Source organism: Pavona decussata, unplaced genomic scaffold (assembly GCF_977016875.1).
Source record: "Pavona decussata unplaced genomic scaffold, jaPavDecu1.1 SCAFFOLD_510, whole genome shotgun sequence".
Taxonomy (NCBI): Eukaryota; Metazoa; Cnidaria; class Anthozoa; order Scleractinia; family Agariciidae; genus Pavona; species Pavona decussata.
The window spans coordinates 777,683-789,185 of NW_028145827.1; the positions used below are offsets into that span (position 1 = coordinate 777,683).

Consider the following 11,503-nt stretch of genomic DNA (forward strand, 5'->3'; position numbering starts at 1 on the left):
ATTGAAAATATGCTTGAACTGTGTTTTATATATCCCATTTGGATATTGCTAAGGATCAAAATTTCAGCAAGGAAACACAAGCTTTTGTACTATCTCAGCAGTGCCTTACTCAAGTGATGGATGAGGCTTGATTTCTGTCACGTGATTTGACGGTCCTAATCACGTGAGAGAATGTTCTCATAAGTCGAAGGAAGTTTGTATTCACACAATCCCAGTGAGAGGGCGCCACGTACAGAACCCTTACGCTCTCTGATTTTGCATCCTGTAGCAATGTCCTGGATGATCTTGATGTCTACAATAGACACAGTGTGATTCATTCCACTGATTTGAAGTCCAACAGCAATTAGAGCATTTGTTTTGATCTTGTTATGTTCCTTTATTAAATTGTGTGCCAAAGCTTCTTTTCAACGCCCATAAATCCATGCTCAGCCTTTTGAGAATAGCACTGAAATAGTGCTAAGATCTCATGTTCACTTTTTTTAATTTCCATCCTGATAGCCATCTACTGTACCCTGAGTTTTAATTAGGATGTCGCTAATGCGATTAGGTAGTAACTTTATCCATTTCAGGGCCAGATGGTGCTGTAAGGAGAACTTCAAAAACTCATTAATAATTCATTAGCCCATTGACTTACCAAATCGTTGATAATGCATCACGTGCAGTGACTTTATATCGAGAAACCTCCTCCTTAATACACTCCTCATTAGTATGTGGTGTTTTCCTCTGTATGTTAAGGCCATGTTACACGAGGCACTTTTTTGTTGCAACTTGCAACGCAACAAAAGTTGCGTTACAAGTTGCAAGAGAAGTTGAACTATCCTCTACTTTTGCAACGTTGCGAGACAAGTTGCTTGCATATAACATCTCCTCTGCAACTTGCAATGTTTTTCAGTCTTCATCATTGCGTTGCAAGTTGCAAGGAAAATTGCCTCGTGTAACATGGCCTTTAATTTCCAACGTTCACAAAAGCATAATAATAATTATTGTTATGAACTCTCTTGACACACGCTTTTCCAGGAATATTTTTGAAGCCGTTCAAAAAACTCGAAGCGCATGTTTTATCGGGTATGAAACCACTCGGTTGCGCCTCGTGGTTTTAAACCCGATAAAATACTGCTGCTTGTTTTTCAAACATTACTTAGGCATTTGTCACAAATTGTGAGCGGTTTTCTATCACTACTTGATCAAACAGAGTAAACGAAATGACCACCAACAATAAAAATTAATGTGTTTATGTTTACACAAATTCTCCCAACAACAAGTAGCATAATATATTTGAAGAACGGTGAGCCAAGTTTTTTGGCCCATTTTTCGAAAACGGTAAAGAAAACCCAGCTTGCTTATGTAATATACCGTTTAAAAGGTCTTGATGAGAGTTATTCATTTCTGAAATCAAGATAACTGAAGGAAGTCAGGTCTTTGATAGAAATGGTTTTAAAACGAGAAAATTCAAAACTACTAAATTTCACTGATTGACCCATGTGATAGGTATACCTCAAAACTGTAGCTTATTTTGCAGCTTTTGATGCATAGAACACTCTGAGATAGGCGAGAGTCTGTAAATGCATTAAATGAAAATATTCAACAAATCATAGGGGTGGTAAACCACATCATAGATACCAGAGGGTACCATTTTTTCTTCTGAAATGCAAAGATCTTTCCAAGCCCAATTTGCTGACAAAATTTCACTGTAATTGAGCAAATACTGACCAAGTTATGAGTTCAGGACCACTATAGTGGGTCTCGGTAGGGAAAGGGTTAACAATGTGCACTTTTTGTGTTCTCAGGAGCAAAATTACCAGGGCGGAACACCACACACTGTTTGCCACTTTGGAACCGATTTGTTTACAGAGTGCTTCCCTTTATCAAAAGGTCAGTTTATTAGCCGAGGGGGCATCTGTATGACTTGTATGACGATTTTGAATCTCTAGTAACAAAAGTCAAATCACAACTGACATAGTTGTATATTACCGTTTTGTCATTCCTTTCCTTTCTACCCTATTTCATGTTTTCCTTGTCTTTCTCCTGTGTTGCCTTTAAAGAAGCTCAAAAAAGTTCTTCATTATTTTAGACCTCCGAAAAAACTTTCCTTATTCTTGTATCTTTGATATTATAGCTCAGTCTGCCTTTTTACTTAGCAGTTAAAGTCATTCTTTCTTTTTGTCATCCTGGCCCGCCTAGATTAGCTTTGCTACCTGCGGCGCCAAGTAATCGTACATTGTACATGTTGTACATCTGGTCGAATAGAAAATCTACAGCTTTTCTTCGGAAAAATGTCAGCTCAAATTTCGTAGCACTGGAAAACTAATTTGTTTCGTTTTCAAGGAGGCAAATATGTGGTTAAAAATGTGAAAAAAAAGCTCAGCTAGTACTCTCTTTAGTTTGTCATACTGATAAGGGTTAATGTTTTTTAATCGAATTGATGAATTGTCTTGATACATCTTGAATTTGCGAACGGGACTCTGGGCGTGATGCTCAACGAGTTTGCCTATAAATTTTGAAGGTCTTTGAAGGTCTCTTGGCCGAGACGAAACGCGGCGTCAGACAAGCCACGAACATTTCACAAGTATTTGACAAAGTCCTGATATTCGCGTAATAAATGAAACGCCGCATTTAGCTCACCTTTCCTGGCGTATATTCCAGGAAGCGAACGCTCGCAAACACCTCGAATTTACATGGAGCGCACGTGATGTCTTAAAAACGTGCAGCAATTTGCAGCAAAAACCAGTTTGCTCTTGCAGTTTACTCAGCAAGTTTGCTGAAAATTAAAAAAAAAAAAAAAAAAAAAAGAAAAGAAAAGAAAAAAAAAATAAGTGTCCATAAAATTATTTCATGTTACTACAGCAGTCGTTGCGTTGAATTCGTGAGGGTGTTATGTCACCCTTAAATTTTTAATTGATTGAATTTCTTGACCCTAAGTGTCCCTTTCTTTGTTTTATTCCCGTTACAGATCGAAGAAGCAGCCAATAACTGGAATTCAGCATCTACTGGAATAGGTAAAGAAATGCTCTTTTTCTTCAAAAATCCGTGCAGTGTAGTGGCATAATTAAATGCTTTTGTGGGGAATTATAACAGCCTGTCAAGTGTTATTTACTGCCAGTAAAAGACAAAAAAACACGGAACGACTAAATGAAGAAACAAAAACAACCATGCAAACAAGTAAAAGCCAAAATGTCAGAGATTTCCTGCAGCAGTTACGGTTAGATTGCTTCGAGTTATTTTTGTACACGTTTTCGAAAAATATGAAATTCCCCAGTTGTCCCTCTAAAAAAATCTTACCACGTACTCGTAAGTTCTAACTATCTTGTAGAGTATAACAAACCAGAGGAAAGTACTGCCCAAGAGCTTTAATTTATTCTTATTTAATCCACAGAGTTAAAGTTAGAACAAAAACGTACGGACGGACACAGTCGGACAGGAAAGTACTGTCTGCTCAGTTGTTGAAAAACGTTCGCGCCTTCGGGTTTATGTACAAACAAAAGTTAGAACTACTTGCGCCTTAAGTGGACTGCGTCTAGCCGGGGCGTAGGGGTTAAATGTTCAGGTGTCTTTGTAAATAGAAGCAAATGATTGTAAAAGCAGTTGTCATCTCGATCATTGAAGCGGATCAGCGGCCAGTTTAAGAAAACTTTTACACTTGTAATTTACAAGCTTGGCCCCTGATTTTACGTTCGAATGCAAGAAAGAACTTATAAATCGAGAGTTCAAAAACGAGAGCAGTGATCCTCATTAAAGACTTGTAACAATGTTTGTTGAGATCAATGTCTGCGTGCGGGTGTAATTACAAGAACGCAGTTGTGAAAGCTTAATTAAATTGACCCCAGGTCTCGCATTTATAACATGAAGGGCAATAAGCGCGACAATATTTGTCAGTTTTTTGTTTTCAAAAAGAAGAGCTTCTGTTTTCAATTTTCTGATAAACAAAACATTTAATTAAGGCTTGTTATCTCAGTAATAAATCTTCAGAATCCGTTTTTTTTTGTGGCCAGATTTTCACCTTTACTCTTCATTGGAGTCAAATCTAGAGTGATGTAATGTTGAATGTTTCAGTCTGTGTATGAAATCCTTAATTATGACCATTCAAATGAAAGCTACTGAGTAGTACTTTCCTGTGGCATGATTTGTTTGTTAACTTGCTTAAAAGGAACCATTTTCAGTATTTTGTTGGATTTGCGCTCTGACATTTTAAGTGAAGGCTTGACTTAATTTAAAGCTGGCCACAGTTTAAAATATGATGACCTCTACAGTATACTGATCTGAAATGAAAAAACGATAGGGAATTCCTTAACAAAAGTAAGTGCAATTAGCGGAAACTTGGTCTGTTTTTGCGTCTCTTTTGCCTCCTTTTCGAATAAAAAACAAAATTTAAATGCTTACTAAACAACAGGGAAAAGAGAAACTGTATTTAACGTATTGATTGTCTCTGTACAGCCCGAGATTTTATTTTAAAGTGTATGCGAAGTTCTGATGTATTTGAAGATTTTTTGTTAAAAGGTGTAAGCTACTAGTCAACTTCGTGTTCAGCGCATTAATACTGTCGGAACGTATCTGCAATAATTTTCGTTTGTGTAGTTGATGTCCTCTTGTTTCAGTTGATGCTATTTTTAATACCCAGAGTCCCCAATGTCATCGTGGCCGCTTACCTGAACGTCTGGGCCAGGCTGCGGCCGCTTAATAGAGGTTTTATTTACAGTATTTCACCGATCACAGTTTTTGGGATGTTGACAACTTCGACCGTGTTACAAATACAGTATTATCAATGATAAATCAAATGAAGAATCTGATTTCTGTGATTCCGCACCGTTCTCATCTTTTCAGCTGTAGCGCGACCACTCCATGGCTTGTGCGTACAGTTAAAATAGTTACGTTTTATTCCAGACATTATTTGATATGGTGATACAGGTGGTGGTGTTTTACGTACAGATGTTTTCAGCTCATCCGCCAAAATTTTGCCTTCACACCAACAAGAGCTCCAGTAACGGAGGCAAACACATCTGTGAAACATGAATTTGTTTACGTCTGCACGTATTGCGGACGTATATTTTTGTACCATTTGCCTCTCACTCTCACGAAAAGATTTATTGTTGCTGACAACAATCTGTTTTACGTTTCAGGTGCAATTTACGCCGAATATCCGTTGTTTTGGGAGCATTACAGTGACTACTACTTGGCGTTCAAGTTTGCAAGAACGTAAGATCAACGTTCTTGTTTGCCTTGAAATGTAGCCTGGTGTAACATGAATGGGGAGGGGTGGGAGGGGAGATGGAATTAAATAAGAGATGTGGTATTGGTTTTAACAGTTTTTGGTCCGTTCTAAGGACAGATTTCTTAAATAGCCACTAGCACGGTACGAAGTTTATTTCACGATTAATTGAAAGGAAGGGACGGAGGGGGTGGGATGAGACTGTTTATAGCGAGAGGGGGTGGTGTAGACTGTACAGGGTACAATAAGGAAGTTCTATGTTTGTGTAGTACAGGGAGGGGAAGAAGATCTTATGATTGTAAAATGCATATGGGTAGGCCTAGGTCAACCAAGGTGAAGCAAACATCTGTAACTTAGAAAAAACTACCCTCCATATTTTTAGCTGTAAATTAAACTTCTTCGTTAATCTGTAAAGCTGCCAAAAATCTCCGTCACTCTTGTGCGTGTTGATCGATGGACGCACCTGGGGTGTTACGACTTCCTTTGATTTTGCATATACATATTATATCTATATGCAAAATCAAGGGAAGTCTCAACACCCCAGGTGCCTCCATATAACGTGGAATAGGTTGATTGCATTGCCGCCATGTTAGTGTCAAATCAAAAGAAAATTTGCTCACATAGTTTGCATAAAAATGGAAGTTAACTACAGGAGGAAAATCTTATTGTTCTTTACTACCAACATGGCCGCCATGACGTAATGTACAATAAACCTATACGTGCCAAAAGAGTTTCCCAGGAAGTTTGCTTAGCCTTGTTTCACTGCAGCTGTTCGAAAATGTTTATCACTCTGATCACCACAATTCTGCCAGAAATTGTAAGAAGCCTTACGGCATCTTGTTTGGTGGTGAGGCTGACATGTAAAACGCTGATAATTAACCCTTTTAGCTCTAACAGTGATCAGCATCAAATTTCCTTTTTGTATTTGTGTATTACCAATCCTAATTCAACTTCTGACGTCATGAGAATTAAGGATATGATCACCCAAGGTAAATTTTCTTGATATTTTAATACCTTCTCTTCGGTACTTTATAAGAAAAGTATGGGGACAAGATAGGAGAATTTGTTCTTTGATTTATCGATTTATCTTTTGATTTGCAGGTTAATGCGACAGAAACGCGAGAATGACAGTGAGTTTATGTCATTTGTACATAGCCAGAGGGGCTCGCATCGACCGCAGCTGGACGCATTGTTATTAAAGCCAGTATGTAACCCTTCCTCTGTTACCTTGTAAGGCGCTTATGTTGGGTATCCTGGGTTATAACCCGTTCAGTCGCGTAGGTAGCTGGGTTTTGTGGTTTTAGGATGTCGTATAGAAGATGGGTAAGTAATAGTTTCCTAATTTCACGTCTGTATTTACCAGCCGTCTCGCATGATGTTCCTATGATACGAATTTAACATTGCAAATGTGAATTACCTTATTTTAACTAATAAATATTCTGCAGTTAGGGTTAGAGCTACGATTCACACATTCGAAAATGTAGTGAGAGAGAATGAAGCCTTAGGATAATTGACTTTTTCATATGATCAAATATGGTCCGCAAATAAAACCTCTTATTTTTACTAGCAAATTAACTAAGCCGGCTTTGCTAAATGAATGTATTTCTATTATTATGGCTAGTAGTACGATTGCAGCATACAATACTTAGGAGGAAATCTCAGAAAAAAATTGCGTGTTTTAGTAAGGGCTAGAAACAGGCATATGGTCAGTTGATGGTTAAATTTGGTCACGTTAAATTAACAGTAGCGTACAAAAGACACGGTATGGGTGCTGTTCGGTAAAACGAAAATACTGAGAACGATAAGATGTTCAAGATGCGCTTTATGGCAGCTGAGAAGCAAATTTTAGGCGTTTAGCCAAGATACTCACTCAAGCAGAGAGAAAGAATGCTTCGAAATGAGTTTCAATCCTGTTGAAGTCTCGCAGGTCAATGTTGGTAGTTTTTCTGATCACGTACACGATTTTTATCGTTTATCCATAAGGTATCTCATCTTATCATGGATGTAATTAAACTCGTTATTGACCTGTTTCCAATATTCACTTTGAACACTGATCAGTTGGGTCATCACCGCCTGTACCGTTATCATGAACTAAAGGCTTAAATTTCGTTGCAGCAGACGTTTTGTGGGTTTTCTTGGCAGTTATTTTTAAGAGTCTTATTGTCGGAAACCGGCGTCTTTAATGGTTTGGGAAATTTTTTGGCAACCCAGTTTTGAACTATTTTTCTAGCTTCCGTTTGTTATAGCCAATCAGTATGGAATAAACATTGGAAAGTTTCCTAAAAACTGGGTGAAACGCAGGTAAAAAATTAACCGAAAACTTTGTATGAAGTGTCCACGGTAAGACGCGAAGTATTAAAATCTGCCGACGTCTTGTTCTATTACATAACTACCCTCTGATCCGCAATATCCTCATACGATTTTTGTAAGCTTTGAGGAAAGTTATTTTATGACCTTAAGTTATGTAGTGCAAAAATGGCGTATTTTCCTTTAGAAGAAGGAATTTAATTTACTATTAGACAAATTCCAGAGACGATGTTTTTGAAATTTCGGAATATTGTTGAAGCGCTGTCACTTTATTGCCATGTACGGTCATGTTTGACCTGTCACAGTTCAATTAACAACGCGATCGTTAAGAAGATGTATTTGTTCAGTTTAATCCTGATGCATATATAACTTTATCTTAGTTGTATTAGTTTCTAAACCTCAGTACTTTATGATCCTCATCTGCATGTGTAAACTGGTACCGTTAGTTCAAGCATATTTTTGAGATTACTTTGATATCAATCAAATCCGTCACAATTCATGATTTACCCTTTCAAGAATGTATTGTCTTTCAACTTTTGACGGCCGCCAAGCAACTCAGGCTTTACTTGTCGATTAATTGTGGATAAGTTTTTGCGGTTTTGTGTGTACCTTAAAATAGGAAATATTAATCACTGTTATGAGTCGTGGTCATCAGACCGAAAACACGTCAAGTTTCGCGAGGTTATCAGTACAAAGGGACGAGAAAAGAAGCTACTGTTAATAACTTGTTGTTTAATTTCTAAATTGATTGATTTTTTATTACCTCATAACACTGTTTCGCTCAAATGGCCAAGTTATGAATACTGGAATTCCGCAGTCAGTGTACTATCGATGGAAATCTGTGCGATATTATTTGGCTACATCATTAAAGCGGCTTGTGGTTGTTTCAAACTTCCAATGTCATTTAGTTTTGCTCATCTGTACAGAAGTAAACAGTTTATCGATCGATTTGAATGCGGCAAAGAAAAAAGGCCTTTACGTTCTAATTCACTGCGTTCGACCGAACGTAAATCATTTTGCCTCTTACTGTAAATAAACTCGCAAACAACAGTCAAATACAGCATGTAGGAGAGGTTTAGATATTTGACAGTGAAGTTAGCGCATTTTTGGAAGAGATAGAGAAACGAGTACCTGATGAATCTAAAGGAGTTTCACCGCCCGAAGGTAGATCGGAGAGACAGGCAGATTCAGACAGGAGACGTAGTAACTGTGTTTGAGGAAGGCAAAAAGAGAAGAGTGGAAAATTGCAGTAGTTGAGAGTCTTATCAAGGGCACGGATAACGTTGTTAGGGGAGCAAAAGTAAGAGTCATTTTCAAGGGTAGACCGATGCGTATTTCCAGACCAGTTCAAAAGTTGTACCCCTTAGAAGTAAAATGTGCCATACAAGGGAACGGCCAAATTGGTCAAACTGGGAACCGTAGATTTGAACGGGGTCGTACTACACCTCTTAGACGTAACCCTAGCAGATCTGCTGCTTTAGATGCTAGGTGGAAATCGAAACATATGCTTGACTCGTCGAGTCAAGGGGGGGGGGGGGGGTGGGGGGAGAGTGTCGGGAAAGAAGCACTGATGTGCTTGACGTAGAATATTAACTTGGAAATTTGATGAACAATGTCACAAAATAGTAACGCGGGCAATACTATAAAAATTAGTGAAGCAAAGCAGATTGCACAATTGTACTCCGGCAAAGTCCGCAGTTAATACACTGCATGACAATGATGTAACTGCACGCGTAGTATTAAGCTAAATAAGGAAGAGAAACGCGGGTAATTGTGTAATTGAGATTAAATTTAGTAGCATTACAATGGTATAGGCTTGAGATTATACTGTGCTCGCGATTGCAGTAAAAGTACTTGTTGCGCAAAAAGAACCTAGTAAATCTTAGTACAATTGTAATGTAAGATCAGAACGATTAAGAACGAATTGTGAACGGAACTGTGCATCGCGAATATTGTAGATTGGATCAGAGATTGTCAGATTGTTAATGCATGGCCAGAAATCGCGGACATTTGAGCCCGCACATCGGAACGCGGCTTTCTCTTGAAGAGCAAAGAATGAAACAATATGGCTGCCAATAAGCGTGCAGTTCCCAAAGTCGATTATAAGCAGTTGAATGCTCTTTCGTCCGTTGTTTTGTTCGACACATCCGCTAAAAAAGTCAAAGGGAGGAAGATTTACGATGTGGAGAGAATCATTGAGCGCCGAAAAGCAAAATATGTAAGATTTTCATAATTTTTGGTTTACTTCTGACTTCTGAGTTGTAAACTTACCGGGGATTATTTTGTGCATCCAAGCATTATCTGTCGACTAGAATTTGTTTTGTATGTTCAAATAAATTTTATTGATCTGCTTAATTGTGTTTCATATGCGTACTAACGAAGCCTTTCGTTCGGCTCGTGAAATTTTGGGGCCCTGAAATGTCAATAATGACAATATTCCATGCATACCAGGACCATGAATACTTAATAAAATGGGAAGGATGGCCGCTTCAAGACTGTTCATGGGAACCATCGGAAAACTTGCCTGCGACATTAATTAGGTAAGATTTTGTAGTTTGTCGTTTGTTTAATTATTGATAAGTTTATTATAATTGTACTTTTTAAGTAGTTTTATTCCCTCTAGTTAAGAAGCTTTTCTTTATAGCGAAAATAAATAAATAAAAATGTTTTTTGAAGATGAAAACGCTTAGGCCTGTTACAAATTTCCCGCTACTCCTGTGCCTAGCTAAATTCAAGAATTTAATATTTTGACTTAAACCGTGGTAGCATGATGTTTGATTTAGTGTGGCAGGCTGAATTAAATTTGGCACGACTATTTAGCACAGCAGTGGCATGGTAGGCCCTGTCCTGCCGCACGGTAGTAGCGCGACTGGTTTTAAACAGCATGCTATTGCCATGCTGAACTAAATTCATTAATTAGTTTAATGTATTTTGGGTTCATTTTGACGTTTTCTATATTTTTATATTTTAGAATTTGTCATGACGACTGAATTAAATTCGACATTTGAAACTGCCATGCCACTGCTGGGTCAAATTGATTTAAGTTCGGCACGGCAGTAGCATGATGTTGGAAAAGGCCTCAGAAACAGCTCATAATAATATAGTATTATACGCGATGGCTAATTTTTTGAAGTACTTGGTTTATTTACAAAGATGTATTTTAATCTTATTTTTAATAGGGGCTATGAGCGACCACCAAAACCAAGAGAGGACAGGCTTCAAGAGGCAGCTTTCTACTTTGCAACCGGAATTTTGTCTGCCCTGAAGAGTTCTTCGGTTTCTCCCTTTTATGTCTACATGAATTTAGATGTGTGGAGATACCTTACACGTGGGAAAGGAACACCTTCCCAACATCGAGGACATGTTTTGTATTCAAAGGATGATTTTGTGAGATTTTCAGCACTACCTGAGCACTGGTGGTACTACTTGGATGAACATGGTGAAGGGAAGGCAGTAGATTTTCCAGTTAAGATAAAACCTGTTTTGACATGGTCCCCTGCTCACCACATTAGACGAGCAGGTAGGCTTGTCAAGGCCTCCCAATTTCCGACTGAGAAAATTTCTGTGACTATTGTGAAAAGAGCCTGTAACTTACATAACTTAGACCAATGAAAATACTTAGTTTTGCTTAGTGATCTACATTTACATGTAGTATTACCTTATTCTAAAATGGCTGCCATTTTAATATTCTTTTGTTTGCATTCAAGTAAGCCCCTCTTGCCTTGTTCAAGGTAAAATATTCTTTTGATTTTTTAGCTTAAGAACAAGGTAAGATGGGCTAATCTGAATACGAACAAAAAAAATGAGTAAGTAAATTATGATCATCTGGTTGAGTGTTACCAGTTGAGAAACTGTGCATTATCATTGCTAAAAGACCATGTAATGTAAATACCTGGAAGGAGATCATTTGAATGCATCTGTTTAATGTTCCTTAGCTTCTCAAACCATTGAATTAAATAATTCTACACAATAGAACGTTGGAAAATAACATAT

At 37.9% G+C, this 11,503-nt stretch overlaps 2 protein-coding genes across 8 annotated transcripts in view; both read left to right on the top strand.

Moving 5' to 3' along the window:
- LOC146450074 (uncharacterized) overlaps window positions 1-11,503 on the top strand; it is a 74,279-nt gene that overhangs the window by 20,387 nt on the left and 42,389 nt on the right. For 6 of the 7 annotated variants that reach the window (XM_085100741.1, XM_085100740.1, XM_085100742.1 and 3 more), the window contains 4 exons: window positions 1,788-1,872; window positions 2,951-2,996; window positions 5,115-5,190; window positions 6,305-6,407. In XM_085100741.1, the coding sequence (XP_084956867.1) occupies window positions 1,788-1,872; window positions 2,951-2,996; window positions 5,115-5,190; window positions 6,305-6,407 (310 nt within the window). Of the gene's footprint in view, window positions 1-1,787; window positions 1,873-2,950; window positions 2,997-5,114; window positions 5,191-6,304; window positions 6,408-6,493; window positions 6,527-11,503 lie in introns of those variants that run through there. The other variant, XM_085100746.1, reaches the window with a different exon arrangement.
- LOC146450075 (uncharacterized) lies at window positions 9,501-11,138 on the top strand. Its single transcript, XM_085100806.1, has 3 exons — window positions 9,501-9,728; window positions 9,962-10,050; window positions 10,690-11,138. The coding sequence occupies exons 1-3, from the start codon at window positions 9,576-9,578 to the stop codon at window positions 11,120-11,122; spliced, it is 675 nt and encodes a 224-aa protein (XP_084956932.1). The 5' UTR covers window positions 9,501-9,575; the 3' UTR covers window positions 11,123-11,138.

Bases quoted from the DNA above. Each gene is read 5' to 3' on its own strand.
- LOC146450075 (XM_085100806.1), top strand. From the start codon at position 9,576: ATGGCTGCCAATAAGCGTGCAGTTCCCAAAGTCGATTATAAGCAGTTG. The intron at 9,729-9,961 runs GTAAGATTTTCA...CATGCATACCAG, and splicing joins AGCGCCGAAAAGCAAAATAT to GACCATGAATACTTAATAAA. The intron at 10,051-10,689 runs GTAAGATTTTGT...TATTTTTAATAG, and splicing joins TTGCCTGCGACATTAATTAG to GGGCTATGAGCGACCACCAA.